The sequence below is a fragment of the Giraffa tippelskirchi genome, chromosome 9 (assembly GCF_054371585.1).
Source record: "Giraffa tippelskirchi isolate mGirTip1 chromosome 9, T2T-mGirTip1v1.2.pri, whole genome shotgun sequence".
In the NCBI taxonomy this organism is placed as follows: domain Eukaryota; kingdom Metazoa; phylum Chordata; class Mammalia; order Artiodactyla; family Giraffidae; genus Giraffa; species Giraffa tippelskirchi.
Genome location: NC_137283.1, coordinates 14,526,640 through 14,544,632, shown reverse-complemented (window position 1 = coordinate 14,544,632; position 17,993 = coordinate 14,526,640). Strand labels below are relative to the sequence as shown.

Here is a 17,993-nt window from a genome sequence, read left to right as displayed (position 1 = left end):
TATTAAAGAAAGAAATGCAAACCAAATCTACAGTGATATATCACCCACACCAGTCAGAATAGCCATCATTAAAAAGTCTACAATTAACATGCTGGAGAGGGAGAGGAGAAACAGTAACCCTTCTACACTTGTTGGTGGGAATGTAAATTGGAACAGCCACTAGGGAAAACAGAATGGGATTCCTTCAAAAACTAAAAATAGAGTTGCCATATGATCCAGCAATCCCACTCCTGGGATTCAGATAAAACTATAATCCAAAAAGATGCACGTACCCTAGTGTTCACAGAAGCATGATTACAATAGGCAAGAGATAGAAAAAATCTAAGTGTCTATCAACAGGTGATTGGTTTAAGAAGATGTGATAAATAAATGCAGTGGAATATTATTCAGACATAAAAAAGAACGAAATATTTCCATTTGCAGCTACAAATGGACCTAGACAATATTATACTTAGCGAAGTAAGCCAGAGAAGGAAAGACAAATATTATATCACTTATATGTGGAATCTAAAAAATAATACAAAAGAATCTACATACAAAACAGAAACAGACATTGTAAATATAGTAGACATAGTAAATACACTTACAGATAAAGTAAACAAACTTACGGTTACCAAAGGGGAAAGGAGATGGGGAGGGATAAGTTTGGGACTGACAGATACAAACTTTTATATATAAAACATGTAAACAACAAGGATTTACTATATAACACAGGGAATAATATTCAATATCTCATAATAATCTATAATGGAAAAGAATCTGAAGAAAAAAATATATAACTGAATGACTTTGTTGTATACCTGAAATCAACACAATATTGAAGGATAGTAAATCAACTATCCTTCAGTAAAAAATAAAAATGAAAAATAACTTTCCCTATCAGATGGATGAAAACAATAAGCCTGAGAATATCAAGTGATGATGAGGTGTAGTGAAACAATTAGTCCCCTACCCTCTGGTTAGGAATGTAGACTGACAACACCATTTTGAAAGGAATTTGGCAGTTTCTCTGAAAATAAAGAATGCCCATTAGCCCATTTCTGCTAATGTAGAAATCCACTCGTGGAAATATAGCCGGCAGAAATAACTGCACATCATGCAAAGATGTTTGTGGCAGCATTGTCCAGAATTGGTGAAAAGTTAGAGCCATCTAAATGTTCACCATGATGAGGATAGCTAAATGAAATATAATACGCTCCTGCCTGGGAGTTCCTTGCAGTCATAAGAACTGATGACCAAATACAGAACATAGCATTGTGCTGCTGAAAAGTTCATTCAGGAAGTGCCAAAATAACGTCCCTCCAGACCCACTCACTTTTTATCTTGTACGCTTCTATTATTTATGAATTTGTTTTCAGTGAGTATGTATTATGTTTACAATTCTTAAACCAAAACATAAATGAACAAAAATTGAACATCTAAAGGCTATAGAGACAAAAGGCTCCGGGTTCCATCTCTAGGAGCTGAGTTCACTTTCAGCCAGAGCAGTTCTGGGCCACAAGCACAACTCAGTAAAGATCCTTGATGAGGCTCATATCACGTGTGCATGCGGGCATGTGTAGGTGTGTACCTACACACACACGCACACACAGAGTTGTCCAGCTCTGCGTGTGCATGTGCAATGCACGACTTTACAGTATCTGGAGCAGTTCACAGAACATTCTTGTGTATTTATTGGTGCAGGAGAGTAAACAGCCAGCTGAGCTGGCAGAAAGGAACGTGATGAGATTGAAAACCCAACACCCACCACCTCCTCCACCAGCCCAAGCAGGCGACACATCCCACGGCGTTCATGGTGCCCTCCTGGTTTCTGACTTCTCCCTTTTGTCTTCGAGACATTTTCAACCCAAGAAATTGTGGCCATGAGGATGGGCGCTTATCCCCTCAGGTCATGTAGTGAGTGACTCGCCTGCGGTGAGGTGAGTCCAGCCAGGAGGGGACGGGGCGGGGCGGGGGTGGGGTGGGGTGGGCGGGGCTTACGGGCCTGCGTCTGGGAAGACTGTCAGGTTGTGCGTCCGGATGTGGTGCAGCAGGACCTGTGCTCGCTGCTCCAGAGTCTGGAGGACTTGCTGCAGGCCCTGTCGCCCACCTTGGGTTTCCCAGAACACTGGGTCCGTTTGCAGCGACTTGAGCAGCATATTCTGCAGACACCCAGATTCCAGAACCTTCATGACAGACTCAGGAAACCTGGAGGAAGGTCCCCCGGCCCCGAAAAGAAAAGAAGAGCAAAAGCCGGCTTAGAGTTTCCATGAACTTGCACAGTTGAGGACCCACAAAGTCCCCGGGACCACCTGCTGACTAGTCGTCCGGGGACCCTTCCACCCACTCTTCTGTGACAGCAGACACAGGATGAAGCTTTCGAGGGTTCCCAGCCCCTCAAGAGGGCGAATCCACTCTGCTGGTCTGAGCGACGTGAGGAGGAGCCCTGGGAAGGCCGAGGTGCGGCAGGACTAGTCAGGGAAGGTGACTACCCGACCGGCTCCCTGCCAGGCTAGGGGCCAGGGAGGGGTCAGCCTGCCCACTCCCCAGCAGGGCAGCTCCTGCTATGCTCTGGATACCGGGGAGCAGGCAGCCCATCCTGGACTTGAAGGGCTCGCTGACTGTTGGCTTTCCCAGCACTCCCCACACCCTCCTGAGGCGCATCCAACAGCTTCCATCTGTTGGACAGTGGACGTCTTGGGAGCCTTGGTTCAAGGCTGTGGGGTCTACGACAGGGCCCCTCAGCTCAGTCCCTGAACCTCTGCCCAGCCCCTTCGATGCTCACCCATCGATGCCCTCAAGGAGCCGGAAGTTCAGCTTGTACTCCGGGTGCTGAAGGTGGCCAGCGTTATCGATGTAGACCAGACGAGTGGGATCACTGCTCCGGACCTCAGGGAAGAAGATGGACGTGGTGCCCCAGGGCTCTGTCAGGGTGCTGCGGCTCGGGGGCCCCTAAGCTGGCAGTCACACAAGGCACCCTGCTCCTCGCCCAGCTGGTCCCCCCACTGCACTGAGCAGGGACCTCTCTCCCCCCGGTGCTGTGCTCAGGGTGGCCGGGCACCATCTCTGGTGAACCCACCCAGCAACCCCCCGCTCCAGGTCACAATTTCCACATTTACTGGCACAATGAGGATGCCCTACTAGATACACACATACCACACTCAGCTGCCAGGACCCAAGGGCGTCCCTGGAGTCTTTAGGGGACCCAGGGGTTGGTGACACTGGCTCCAGCCCATCCCCTCCTCAACCACATACTCCAAGCTTCATTTTTGTCCGTTCTATATATTAAGGCTTCCTGGAAACAAAGGGTTCTGCTGCCGAAAAGAACAGGATTGTGATACCGAGAGTCACGTGACCTCTGACCCTCGCCACCAGCGTCTGCTAATGGACAGACAGGAAGACCCGAGTCTGGGGTGACCCAGGGACATACCAGGATGTGGACCAGCCGCAGCTCCCCGGGGTTCCGGCATTTCTCTCGGAGTCGCTCTTCCACACAGGGGTCCGAGGGCTCGGGCTCGAAGCCGCAGCAGTAGCGATCCAGGCGGTCATGCACCTGTGGGGGCACTGTCCTCTGAGGGGGTGGGCCTACCACATCCAGCACTTGGGCCTCTTGAGCCCTGGGGCCACCCTCAGGGATCTCGGCACTGGTGAGCTCACTGCTGGCCCCAGCAGCTGTGATGGGCTTCTGCTTGCTCCTGTGGCCAGCTCACCCTGCACCAGGATGGCTTACTTACACTGCATGGATTTCCAGCCAACATGCGGCAGCTGGGATCTTAGGTCCCTGACCAGGCATTGAACGCAGGCCCCCTGAAGTGGAAGTCCTGCTGCTGTTTAACCTGTAGTACTGGCCCTGAGCTCCGGCCTGGGGCCTCCCAGTGCAGACTATCTGTCCACCTGGGGAGACTCACACATGACCACTTTTTCTTGAAGCAGCAAATGCTACTGTAGGGATTCCTCCTTTTTCGGGGATAAAAAGATTTTAATGACCATCCAGGCAGCTCCTGACTCTCAAACAGCACTTCCACCCTGCAGGAGGCCTGGATCAGAGTCAGAAAGGAGAGCATTCCTGTTCCGGACTCATCTTACACTGGATGCTTAAACTGGGAGCAATGACACAGAGTCTCTCCCTCAGAGATGATCATGAGAGATGGTCTCTGTCCCTGGTTCCTGGCACAGAGCTCATAAAACCCCTGCAATTGGCTCTGTGATATGAGTGCATTTTGTTATTCACAATAAACCCTCTGACCACATCAGACTTTAATAGGATGACTCACGGGGCCCTGAGATAACTTCAAGCTGATTGTCAGATGGACAAAGAATAGAGAGTGGGAGCTTTCGACCTAACCCTCCAACCTCGGGGAAGAGTAGGGGAGCTCGAAACTAGGTTATAGAAACTTTTGAACTATGTTCTAGGGAGAACACACCCACATGCCAGGAGGGTGATGCACCCCAACTCCACATACAGCGTCATGGACTTGGGACCCTTTCAGACTTCACCGCACATACCTCTTCATCTGGCTGTTCACTGACATCCTTTATAATAAACCAGACCACTGAGGTAGTGTTTTCTTGAGTCCTATGAGCCATTGTAGCAGATTACTGAACCTGGTGAAGGGACGGTCATGAGAACCCCAGATTTTTAGCCAGTTGGCCAGAAGTATGGGAGGTCGGGACTCGTCACTGGCATCTGAATCAGCAGTCCTGTGGAGCTGAGCCCTTAGCTTGTGGAACCTGACATTGACTCCAGGTGGATAGAGTCACCCAGTTGGGGTTGGAGAGTTGGTGGGCTCAGAAGAAGGCATCACTCAGATGACCAGCAACATCACTGCATCTCTGTCTCATCCAATTCCCACTGCAGCCTTGCAAGGGAGACATTATCGCCCCAATAACACATGGGGACACTAAGCCCAGACCTCCCCAAGGTCATACACGAGGAAGTAGTCCAGCTGGGGTTTGAACCCAGGACTGCCTGACGAGCCCAGCGCTTTCTGATGTTCTCCACTGCCTCGCTAAAGGTCAGGGAGAGGGAGCCATTTAAAGGTCAAGTGAGGTCCCCATCATGACACTCACTAAGGCTGGAGAGGAGTTTTCAAAACAGTGAAGGAAGAAAGGAAGGAACTGGAAGTCTCAGAGCCCACTGTCCTCCTGAGGCGGCAGCAGCAAAAGGAAGGAACTGGAAGTCTCAGAGCCCACTGTCCTCCTGAGGCGGCAGCAGCAGGCACCGGAGCTGTTTGGATGGTCCATATTCATCTTCTGTGGTCGCCTCTCGGCCAACCCAAGCCGCAGCCCTGGTCCAGCTTTAGCCAGCACCACCATCCTGTCTCCCTCTGCCAACCTCTCTCCACACATGGCAGAGGGGCCGGGGGCAGGGAACACCAGACGACAGCCCCCAGGATGCGGCGCGCGTCAAAGCCAGGCCAGCCACCTCGCAGTGCGTTCAGCCTCAGCTCGGCGCTGGCCAGTGAAAGGTCTCACTCCATTTCCATATCCCTTTGGAGGTAACTCTTGTGTGTTCTGAAGAAATACAAAATTGATTTCCTTCTACACAAGCCAGAAAATAACTATAGCTCTATTTACCAATCAACCTCATGAAACCAGACGTCCAGAAATGAGACAGTGTTGAACAGTCCCAGCTACTGACTGGGACTGATGACCCCAGACATCATTTTCCCCATTTCACAACAATTCAGTGCAGAGAAGTCACACCCTGGGCCTAGACCATCGCCCCAGACAGGCTGAGGGCCTTTCTGTAAGGCAGCATCATGGAGTGTTTCCGGGGCAGTGGACCAAGGACATCACTGACACCACTTAAAAGCCATGTTTAGCCTGGAGGACCGGCCTGGCTTGGCCATGATACAAACAGCCAGAGCCCTGCCCATGCAACGAGCCCATTAAACAAGCCCCCGAGGTGGACAGTCACTGCTTTAGCCTCCGGGACTTTGAATAACAACAGAAAATTCTGGTTGGAAGTGACTTTAACCACAGGGGAAATTAAGATCTACAGCAGGAAGTCTCAAGAGCCTCACGATAGGACAGGCTTGGGGGGCATGAAGCAGCTCCTATTGTCATGATAAGGACTCTGGTTTCTTTCTGTTCTTCACTTTACCCCACCATGTTAAGGACATCCCTGTGTTGTCTCAGAAAACCTGCAGGTGGCTCCTGTGGGTATGTTTTTCCTTGTGAGTGTGGTAAGTCACTTCAGTTGTGTCCGACTCTTTGCAGCCCCATGGACTGTAGTCCGCCAGGCTCCTCTGTCCGTGGGATTCTGCAGGCGAGAATACTGGAGTGGGTTGCCATGCCCCCTCCAGGGGATCTTCCCGACTCAGGGATTGAACCCGTGTCTCTTACGCCTCCTGCACTGGCAAGCAGGTTCTTTACTACTAGAGCCACCTGGGAAGTCCCCATGTTTTTCCCTGTTCATGTCCAAAGAGAAGGAGACAGAGAGTGAAAGAGAGACAGGAAGGAGGGAAGGGGAGAGACAGAAGCCCTCCCCCAACAACCATGGAATAGCAGTCCTTCCTTTCAGTCTGATTGGACCAAATCTGGACACAGGCTCATCCCTTGTCCAGAGGCCACCACTGAAAGATGGTGATGTACTGACCTCTGAGCCCAGGAATGGGGAGAAAGGGAATCACACTAGGGCCCTGTGCAGAAGAAACAAGAGCGCTCCGCTGGGTCCACCAGAGCCCCCACGTCCTCACCCTGGCTCCTACAGAAGTGTTGATAGGACGGGGCTGAGGACAGAACCCTGTGGCATGCCCCCAGAGACCTCCCAACCTTCTGACAGTTTTTACATCCACCCGAAGATAGTAACACGCCCCTATATTTCTCCATATTGTCCTCGAACTTGGCAAGGGGTGGGGTCCTCCATGCATTCCAGTGCACACCCGTCCTCAGCAGGAAACCTCCAAGGCTGCCTGCACAGAGGTTTAGAGCAGAGATCAGCAAGCTTTTCCCACAAAGGGCCAGACAGTAAATATTTTAGGCTTTGCAGCCCATACGGTCTCTGTCACAACTACCCAACTCTGCCTGTGTTGTGCATATTGTACATATTCTAGATAATATGCAAACAAATGGCATGGCCATGTTCCCAAGGGGGAAAAAAAAACTGTATTAACATACACTGAAATCAGAATTTCATAGAATTTTTAGATGTAACGAAATATTCTTTTGATCTTTTTAACCCTTTGAGAATGCTAAAACCATTCTTAGCTCATGGATTGTACAAAAAAAAAAAAAAAGAGGGAAATTTGGGCTGCAATCTGGGCCATGTCTGTGACCCTGGTTTGGAGCCAAAAGGATCTGGGGGTAAATCATGGCTCCACTATGTCCTAACTCGATGACCCGAGGAAGTTATTTAACCCAAAGTGGGGGCACTGATACTCCCTCAGGGCCTCACTGAGGACCACACAGGGTGAGAAGGGTGGCTGTCATGGAGAGACCTGGAAGGGACAGGCCTAAAGGCCTGGAGGAATCTCAGGGATTCCTCCCTCTGAAAGCCCTGGCCATAGCCCTGTGAAGCAGTCTAAAATAAAGCCGTGTCATGACGGTCTAGCCACTCTCCTCCACGTGTGTGTAAGGCCTGATTTCTGGAGCCCAGACAGATCTGTGAGACGGATACCACCTGCCGAGTCATCTCTGACTGGGAGAGTAAATGCCAGGATGGTTCCAGCAGGACTGAAATCCAGCGACTGCTCTGATCTCACGTCATGTCTGATGGCACAGCCAGCCAAACCCCCTTCCTCATGCCAAACGCTCCCTGACCCTGTCGGCAGGCCATTCTATGCAGATTTTAACGGGATGCGGCGCTTATTTCCAGAGGAAGCTACAAGGACTGTCGGGCCATATGACAGGGGCGGCGCTGGTGCCCCCAGATGTACACCCATTTGAATGTTGAACAGGGAGGGGCTGGCCGGGCCCAGGTGCCAGAGTGAGTAATCTGCCACGCTGTCTGGGAACTTTTTTCCACTGAAGAGCAATTCAGTTGGAATAGTTGAAACAGCAGCAGCCCAACAGGACCAAGCTTAGGTTTCATTCCCACATCCTGAGGTGTCAGGATTTCGCAGCTACCAAGAAAAAGTGATAATCTTTTGCAGTTTTGGCCTTGAAGCAGTGTTGTGTGCTCAGGAAGTTTGTGTTTAATTTTCTTTAACAGTTGTCAAGCCCTTACTCTGCTGGGTAAGGCTCTGAGTGCTTTACTTATCACAGCTCATTTAACCCTCAGCAGCCAGAAGGCAGGTACAGTTATTATCTCCATTTCAAAGATGAGGAAACTCAGTGGTAGAGGCTGGAAAACGTGCCTAGGGTCCTACAGAGAGAAAGCGGCGGCACCTGGACTCAGACCCGGGCAGTCCGGCTCTGACCACTGAGTTGGACTGGGTAGCAGGCACATCCATTGTGACACTAGAGGTCACAAGTGCCTCGATACAAAGAAGATGTGGTTCAACCGGAGCCCCAGCTCCTAGCCCTTTTTCAGTACAACAGACTCGGTTGAGGTTTTCTGAGTGGGAGAATGAATGAATGAATCGCATGGCTGCCTGAGAGCAGGAAGGATGGTGGGGGAGGCCTTCACATGAGGACTGACCACTGAAAGCCTGCCTGTCACATGAGCCTGACAGGGGGCGGCCTGGCTCTGGGGCCCCCAAACAGGACATCTACTGAGACAAGACACTGCAGTCTGCCAAGAGGGACAACAGGCTGAGCTGTGAGGGTGAGGAGGTCTGGGAGGTGCCCAGCACAGGGCACGAGGGGTGACCCAAGTCCTCTCACCCATCCACGAGGCTCCTGGGCCAAGACGCGTCCTCAGCCAGTGCCTGATCTGAGTCTGGTGGATTCCAGGAGAACCGCCTGCTGCCCCTGGTGGCCTGGGCCCCCTGTGTAGGGCCCTCCCCCATCTGGGGACAGTCACGGGCCCAGGGTCTTCCGGATGGAAAGGGTGGCTCTTGGCTGGGTCAGCTCGCTGCCAGACAGCCCCAGGGCGGAGCCTCTCTGTCCGGGGAGGGCAGCAGGCTGGCCCCGCACTGAATGGCTGTCTGATAGGGAATTCGCGAGGCTCTGGGGAGGTGAGGGTGTGGGGACCTCTGGATACCTCATCTGCCCCAAGCCAGAGGTCACAGCACCAGCTCTGGATGTGGGTGAATATGCCAGCTGGTAGGCTTTGAGGAGATGGTCTGAGCAGAATTATCTAAAAAGACAGGCGTGCGTGCTAAGTTGCTTCAGTCGTGTCTGACTCTTTGTGACCCTTATTGACTGCAGCCCACCAGGCTCCTCTGTCCATGGGATGCCCCAGGTGAGAATACTGGCGTGGGTAGCCATGCCCTCCTCCAGGGGCTCTTCCCGACCGAGGAATCGAACCCACATCTCTTAACATCTACCTGCATTGACAGGTGAGTTCTTTACCACTAGCGCCACCTGGGAAGCCCCCCTAAAAGGACTAAATCACTCTAAATTTTAAACATCAACACAAAATCCAGCACCTGTGAAATGATGTATCCACCACAGGAAAGTACAGTTCCAACCAAGAAAGCTACAATGAGTCACCATGGGAATACCTTTCCCCAGAAGTCAGTCCCCACATCAATACATTAGACGGAGGATGTAGGTAATCTGTGATCTCCTCCACTGACACTCAAAAGGCATCTGATGTAATTTTTACGTCCATTCCTGACAAGAAAAACTCTTTTTTAAAAAAAAAAAAGTTTTATTTATTTGACTGTGCTGGGTCTTAGTTGCAGCATGTGGGATCTAGTTCCCTGACCCGGGATCGAACCCAGGCCCCCTCCAGTGGGAGCATGGAGCCTTAGACACTGGACCACCAGGGAAGTCCCAAGAAAAACTCTTAATAAGGCAAGAATAGCAAATAGTTCTTCAGCCAAAAGTCAGCATGATATTTAACGGTGAAACACTAGAAACTGTCCCAAATCTGTAGAGACAAGTCATGTCCAGCATCGCATTACTATTTACCTTTGCTCTGGAGGCATCATGGTTGTAGTGAGGTAAGAAAAGTGAAAGATGAGGCAATGAGAACACAAAGTACATTCATTACAGAAGAAATGACCATATACTTAGAAAACCCAGGGCAACTGTGAGAAGCATGATGAAGTGAACAAGTAACCAGTAACCAAAATATGATACGAAAACAATATCCTTCACACAGCCCAGGAGCTACGGGCCAGAATGTGCTGAGACAGGTTGGGACCCGGGACCCTTTTCCAGAGAGCTTGCGCCTGCATCTGGACAAATGCCTCCCCAAAGAACGAGCAACGGAATCCAAAGAAACTATAAGGCACTCAGGGACTTCCCGGGTGACCCGGTGGCTAAGACTCCGTGCTCCCAGCACAGGGGGTCCAGTTTCAATCCCTGGTCAGGGAACTAGATTCCACATGCCGCAACTAAGATCTGGCTCTGCCAAATAAGTGATTTTTTTTTTTTTTTAAAGTAACTACAAAGGATTAAAACTAACTCCTCACAGGCCCAATGGGGCAAATTATGAACAACAAGACACAAAAAGGTCACAAAGCAACTGCCGCTTCTGGAGAGCTGGGAGCAAAAGCAGGGTACTGCTGTGATCCCTGCTCACAGCACCACGGAGGGGATGGGCAGGGCAGGTAAGCTACATCTTCAGCCTCACTCCCTTTAAAGGACTGGCTCACCCCTGCCTTGGGAAGCGAGCCAAGGCAACAATTGCTTGTTTTCACTCCTGTGTGCTACAGCTCCAGCCCCAGTAAAGCCTTGCCTGAACTTCTCAGCCGACTTCTTGTCAATTTCTGTTGATTCAAGAGTCCAGGGACCTCGTTAGTAACAATATAATAGAAGGAAAAGAGGCCCTTTTCAGTGGTCACAAGATGAAATATCAGTATCATCCCAACCTGAAAGTGAAGATCCAGCTCAGGAAAATACATAAAGGTGCTTCTGAGGAACAGAAATAAAAGGAAAGACACAGGCCGTTCTTGGCCTAGAATGACCCTGTATCTTAGGATGTAAATTCTCTCTATATTAGTCCACACAGATTTCATTGGATTCCAGTCAAGTCCCAAGAGGACTTGGGAAGGCAAAGGAAGTAACAAGCTGACTGAGAAGAGTATGCAGGAGTATTGGGGAAAAATCTTTAAAAAGAGCAAGGAGACCAAGCACTCCCAGTTATTAACATAAAATATAAAGTGTGATCATTAAAACAGTGTGATTCTGACACATAAATAGACAGACCCTTTACTGGAACAGAAGAGTCCACAAATAGACTTGCGTACATATGGAAATTGGCTATATGGAAAAGGCAGCATTTCAAATTGGGGGAAAGAAGGATTATTCAACAAATGGTGCTGGGACATTTGGGTTGCCATCTGAAAAAAAAATCATTATTTCGCACCTGATCTCTTACTCCAAAATAACTTCCAGATGGATCAAAAATATATAAAAACACATGAGAGGATTTTTTAAAAATAACCCTGAAATGCGGATGGCCCTTAAAAACATAATACACTAACCTAGAAGTCATGAAAAATAGCTTGGTAAGTTTAACAGCACAAAACAATTTTGTAAATTTCTGCACAGCAGAAAGACTAGAAACAAAGCTTGATGACAGTTGAGCCTGAGAGAAATACCAGAACGCAATGAAAACAAAAGACTGATTTTCTTAATCTATAAAAAAGCTCTTAAAGTCCTCACAATGCAACAGAAAATGGGACAAAGAATGTGAACAGTTTAAAAAAGATTTTTAAGAAATCTAAGCAGAGGCTAAGGCAGGAGGAGAAGGGGACCACAGAGGACGAAATGGTTGGATGGCATCACCGACTCGATGGACATGAGTTTGAGCTCCAGGAGATAGTGAAGGACAGGGAAGCCTGGCGGGCTGCAGTCCATGGGGTCACAAAGGGTTGGACACGACTGAGAGACTAAAAAAGAAAGCAGAGGCAGGACGAGGGCGAGGCAGAGAAGTGCTGTCGGCTGTCAGGATGTGCAGAGCAGGCTCACCTGAAATGCGCACTCCTGAAGGTGTCGGCACTGGAGGCCCCTCCCCTGCCACATGAACTCATCTTCTATGGCTTCATAACAAATGACCACCAGCTTAGTGGCTTAAAATAACACACATTAACTCACAGTTCCTGTGGGTCGGGAGTCCCTCCCTTTTTGCCGGGTACTCTACCCAGGGTCTTAGGCTGAACTCAAGGTGACGGGCCAGGCTCCATCTCTTTCGTAACTCAGGCTCCTCTCCTGTGCTTGGTCAGGCTGCTGGCAGAAACCATTCCCTGTGGTTGTAAGGAGATCTCAGAGTCCTTCCAGAGGCCTCCCTGACCCACAGCAGCTCACAGCCTGGCTGTTTACTCCTCGAAGGCAGCAGGAAAATCCTCTGATGCTTCATCTTTGAAAGACTCTCCTGGCTGGTTCAGGCCATTGGGAGAGTCTTCCTTCTGATTAACTCCAGACTAACTGATGAGCACCTCAATAATATTGTAACAACTTTGTATGGTGACAGACTGAAACTAGACTTATCTTGGTGATCATTTCATAACATACAGAAACATCGAGTCATTAGGCTGTGCACCGGGAACTAACAGAGTACTGTAGGTCGCTTATGCTTGCTTGCGTGCGTGCTCAGTCGTGTCCGACTCTTTGTGACCCCCTGGACTGTAGCCCGCCAGGCTGCTCTGTCCACAGGATTTTCCAGGCAAGAATACTGGAGTGGGTTGCCATTTCCTCCTCCAGGGGATATTTCAATCAAAAAACAAACAAACAAAAATACCCAAAGATAACTGATTGGTAACTGAATCACTGAAATAAGATTCCATCATATTTACAGGTCTCCTTCATTCTCAAGGGCAGGAGTTCACATGAAGCAGGTGGGTATCTTGGGGACCATCTCTGAATTCTGCCGATCACACACGTCCTAATCAAGGCCCTGCTCTTAAGTATATGTGAGATGCTTGATGTCGCCCTTAAACACCCCTGTGCAGGGGGCTGCTTCACCCTCCAGGGCTGTCCGCACCGTCTGTGCCGGAGGAAGGAGCACCGCACCCGTCTCTTGAGTCTGCCGTGGGACTTGAAGGAGCACGTGCACGGGCACCCCATGAAGGTGCTACGATTATATCTCAGGTCTCCAGCTGGAAGCTTGAGAGGTCGACAGTGGTCATGGATCTGGGCTCCTCTCTAACAACACCTGATGTTCAGGAAGGCCGAGCCAGAGAAGAACGAAGTGAACCACAGATTTGCACTCAAAACAAGGACCACACATATGATCACAAATGACTGAACCCGGCCCCCCCGGGAAGGAAATGGGCCAGCCTCATCCAGAAGAGACCCAGAAGACATGACTTTTCCAGAGTCAGCTGAGTCAGCAAAGAGGGCAAAGGCATGCCCTCTGTGGCCGAACTGCGGCGGATCCGATCCCAGCTCCAACGCTTAAGGCCGCAGGTTACTGTGGGCAAGTTCCTTAGCCCTTCTAAACCTCAGTTTCCTTATCTGTGGAATGGAGCTAAAAAATACTGTCCATTCCCAGGGCTGTCATGCATCAATACATGGGAAGTGCTGGCACAGTGTCTGATGCAGAGGATGACAGGCGATGTTATATGCCATCATCTGTTCTGAAAGCATGAGTTAATTACGTGCCTGTTCAAGGGCTGGACAAATGACTGTCACATAGCTTTCCACCTCTATATCTATGGGACCCGAAAAGAAAAGGAGTAGGCTTTGGGATTCTTTTCAGTCTAGAGGAAGGAGTGGTATTTGAGAAAGCAGAACACAGCAGTACCTAAATAGGAAATCATACAGAGACCCTGGATTCCTTCCTTTATTGGTTCATCCTTTCACCCACTCATTCAAAAGGTGCTTCTGTAGGATCTGACCAAGAGTTTGGCCCTGTGCTAGGTGCTGCGGATGTGAACAAAACAGAGAGACGGAAGTGAACAAATAAATAAAATAAAACTTACCGTGTTTGGGGAGTCAGAAAGAATACAGACAGGATAGCATGAAGTAAAGAGGATAACAACAGAATGTGGAGGTCGGGAGAGTGGAGGTCTGGGAAATAGGATGAGAGGCTTGTCTGAGGCCCTGCACCTGAAGAAACTAACCAAGGCCACATGCCAAGAGGCGGGGCTGAAGACAGCAGACAAGGATGGATCTCCTGGGTCCCTGAAGCTCCTGATATCGAGGGCATTGAGATGCTTTGCCTTATTGTAATGGAGAAGGGACACAGTCTGATTTACTGTGCTCTCTGCCTGAGCAGTTGTATGTGAACTTCTGAGGTCTCCCTCTAGCTTCCAGCTGCTATAGGCTCTGCCCCGGGGGCTTTCTCCAAATGCCAGGGAATTAACACCTCCAGGAGCAGCCCTCAACAAAAGACCAGGGGAGATTTGGCTATAAATACCTCGTGTCCCTCACCTCTTGGTGGGCTAACTCTGAACGTCTATTTTATACCATTTCTCAGAATTTTCCTGTGGATCAAGCCCCAGTCACCCATAGCAGTGACTGTTTGATGACATGCCCTCTGCTGGCCGCCTTCTAGCCATCTCACCTTCCTCTTCCCTGTGAGTGTTTCCTGGGGTCCCCTCCCGGAGGAACTACCGCACTGGACCTTGGTCTCAGGGTCTGCCTGGGGGAACGGAAACCAAGACATCACTCCAGCTTCTGTAAGGAGACCCGGTTGGAGGGAACGGAAGTGGAGGCAGGGAGACGTTAGGGAAGAAGAGTCCAGGTAAGAAAAGACAGTGGGCCGCACCAGGATGGCGGCAGCTGAGGCTTTCTGGGGTCTGGATTTTCTGGAACGTGAAGGCCCTGCATCAGCAGAAGCAGCAGGATGACTTCCATGAGCGAACACCACCCTCTCACTGTCTGGAGCTCTCCGCAGCTGCTCACCCCGTGCAGCCAAGCACATGCCCTCCAAGATGAAGCAGGGCGTGAGAAAAAAGCCTCTCTAGCAGGAAAAGATACAAATGTGCCCATTCCTGTCCCCAGCCCCTGCCCACACGTCCTTCCCACCCTCTGGCCTCTGGGCAGACGGCCCTCTTGAGTCCAGGCACGACTGCCCTAAGGTTGTTCCTGGCTTCTGCTCAGTAGGGACCTGGGTTCCTGGGCTGGGAAACCCACATGCCCTCCTCACTCCAGCCTGCCCGTGGTTTCTAGGAAGGCAGCATCCGCCAGCCAGGAGTGTTTGACTTGCCTGGTGTGCGGCAAACCCAGGAAGAGGTGGCACGAGGCCAGCTGGGTGGCGTCTGACCACACGCCCACCTGTGTGTGCTCTGGCGGCCAAGTCGTCCACCCCCAAGGCTGGGCTTGGCAGCTGAGGAAGGGCTTCACACCGCAACCTCCAAAGACAGACAGAGGGGCTCTGTGTGGACAGAAAGTGGCTGTGTGCACATCAGCTGGATGGGGGGGTCACAAGGATGGGCCTCAGGGCTCAAAGTCCTGGATGTCCCGACAAACACCCCCTTTTCCTGCCCTCACCCATGGCTGGCTGAAGAGGACTATGTGAGAAGGAAGGTGAGCTCTGGAGCCAGACCATCCAGGCTGTGTCTCAGCTCCACCGGCCATGAACTTAGGCAAGTCAGTTAACCACTTGAGACCTCAACTGTCCAACTTCAAAACAGGGAGAAGCCTAGTATCTCTCTAGCAAGGCTACCATGAGGACTAGAGGAGTTAATTCCTGTAAAGTGTTGGGGGCAGTGCTGTGTATTACTGAGCTTGGGCCATCGCTAGGTGCTGTATTAAGTATATTACGTGAATGATCCTGCATGCAGAAACCACACAGGGTCATTGGTGTCATCTGATGGAGGCCAGGCTCCCCCAGAGACAGATCTCAGCCAAGAACTCAGAGCGAAAGCAGTTGATCCGTGAGCTAATTTAAAAACACGAGCAAGGATTGGGGAAGGGAGACAGGGAGGGCTGGCAATGAGCTCTGTGAGTAATCGTGGCTCAATCCTGGTAAGGGACTCTGAGAGACACGTGGAACACGCACCACAGAGCCACCCCAGCCAGGGAACCAGGGGTTTTACAGACCACCTCCCATCAGTCATAAGATGGCTGTTCCTGGAGGGAGCATGGCCAGCTCTTCCAGTTTGCCCAGGACTGTGGTCTGTGGTCTGGGAAGTGCCTCCCTCCCAGGCTAGAGGACAGGTCACGCTCTCTGGAGGGCACTAATCCCTAGCCCTCAGCCTGTCACACACAGGCAAAGCAGGCTCGGGGCCCAGAGCAAGCCTGCACACAGGAGCTGGTGATTAAGAGCTACCACGTGCTCAAGGGCAGAAGGCAGGGACACCTGGTCCCATTTAGAGAGAAGTGAAGTTCAAAGAGGCCAGCTCGTCTGCTCAGGGTCACAAGGTGGGATGTGGCCAGTGGGCAAGGGGTTCAAACCCAGATCTGTCTGGTGCCAAAGCCCATGCCAACCACCAGGCCCCATGCTCCTCCCTCCACAAAGCAGCCACGAGACATAGACTCAAGGAGCTGGAAGGATTGTGGGAGGCCAGCTGGTCCAGTGACAGGAGACAAATATCCAAGGATTTGGGGGTGGGTGTCAGACAACAGGGCTTCCCAGGTGGCTCAGTGGTAAAGAATCTGCCTGCAATGCAGGAGATGCAAGAGGCATGGGATAGAACCCTGGGTTCTAGAAAATGGGTTCAATCCCTGGGTCTGAAAGATGCTCTGGAGGAGGAAATGACAACCCACTCCAGTATTCTTGCCTGGGAAGTCCCATGGACAGAGTCTGGCAGGCTACAACAGTCCATGAGGCCGAAAAGAGTCAGACACGACTTAGCGACCGAGAATGCGAGAATGCACTCAATCACATCAGACAACAGGAGGTGTGATCTTTGGCGGAAAGGAGAGTACGGCAACCTTTACAGAGGCAACAGCTACTCAGCTCAGGGTCATTTCTGCTGCGTGCGAACAGAGGCCCCATGTTATTAAACCATCCAATGTTTCAAAGGAAGTGGGATTTTTCATGAGAAATCTCAAAGTATTAAATGTGGTCTGAGAATCTTCTAAAACACATTTCCAAACAACCTTGTATGGACCACACAGGGAGCATCAGTCCCTGGCTACTGGTTATGACGCTGAACTTGACCCATGGCGCATCCAGTCACCCCAGCAGGTAAATTTAGGGCTAGTATCGATCTCTTCCCTCAATAGAGGTCCCTACAGGAATGGGGCTGCCTTTGTGTGCATACATATCCACCCACTGTGTGCTTGAATCATTTTTTGTCTTTCTTTCTTTCTTGCCACATTCCCCCACTTGTGTCTCCACAGCTGACATCCAGCTCATAGGTCCCGGAGCAGCCCCATCAGTTGTCAACAGGCCACTCAGTAAATATCTGATGTCTGCAGTCCCCCTGGTGAGCCCTGTGCCCTAACTGCCCAACCCTTTCCCTAGGACACCCCAAAACTCCAGGGTTAATTTCTGGCACAGCAGGGACCTCAGCTGGCCCAGTGGTTTCGTTCTCTCTCCAGGGTCCAAGCAGGTCCAGCATCATCCCTTTATTTCTCCCCTCTTTCATTCTCACCCTCCTCCTCCTCAACTCACTTTTTTGAATTATGCAACCATAATTATGAATCCTTCTTGATTCAAGGATAAATGTTTAACTATCAGCTCTCCGGGAATACGGAAGACTTCTGATTTGTAGAATTCCCTGATTCCCAAGGTAGAAATACTCCTGCCTGCATGCGTGCTAAGTCGCTTCAGTCGTGTCCAACTCTGTGCGACCCTATGGACTACAGCCGGCCAGGCTCCTCTGTCCATGGAATTCTCCAGGAGAGAATAGTGGAATGGGTTGCCTGGCTTCCTCCAGGGACCTTCCCAGCTCAGGGATTGAACTTGTGTCTCTTGTGACTCCTGCATGGGCAAGCAGGTTCTTTACCACTAGCACCACCTGGGAAGCCCCATAAATACTCCTACCCTGGCCTGTTTCAAGTTACCAACAGGCACGAATGTGGAGCCAGCAAGAGACATGCAGTAACTCAGCACTATACAGTATTTACTAGGTAGATGAAAAGAACCTCAAGAGCTCAGATAACAGTAAAATGTAAAATAA

At 50.5% G+C, this 17,993-nt stretch overlaps 1 protein-coding gene and 1 long non-coding RNA gene across 5 annotated transcripts in view; one reads left to right on the top strand and one right to left on the bottom strand.

Annotated features, from left to right (window-relative positions):
- Nucleotides 1-1,649: 1,649 nt before the first annotated feature.
- The window catches only part of GASK1A (golgi associated kinase 1A), a 230,190-nt gene continuing 213,846 nt past the window's right edge, over nt 1,650-17,993 (bottom strand). For 3 of the 4 annotated variants that reach the window (XM_081527698.1, XM_081527700.1, XM_081527699.1), the window contains 3 exons: nt 3,410-3,532; nt 2,765-2,868; nt 1,650-2,187 (listed from right to left, as the gene is read on the bottom strand). In XM_081527698.1, the coding sequence (XP_081383824.1) occupies nt 1,977-2,187; nt 2,765-2,868; nt 3,410-3,532 (438 nt within the window). In that variant the 3' untranslated portion in view covers nt 1,650-1,976. Of the gene's footprint in view, nt 2,188-2,764; nt 2,869-3,409; nt 3,533-5,049; nt 5,207-5,314; nt 5,494-6,102; nt 6,897-14,485; nt 14,564-17,993 lie in introns of all 4 variants that reach the window. The other variant, XR_014064709.1, reaches the window with a different exon arrangement.
- LOC145520673 (uncharacterized) lies at nt 8,392-16,890 on the top strand. Its single transcript, XR_014064714.1, has 3 exons — nt 8,392-8,689; nt 9,235-9,365; nt 12,776-16,890. It is a non-coding gene; the product is annotated as an uncharacterized LOC145520673 (long non-coding RNA).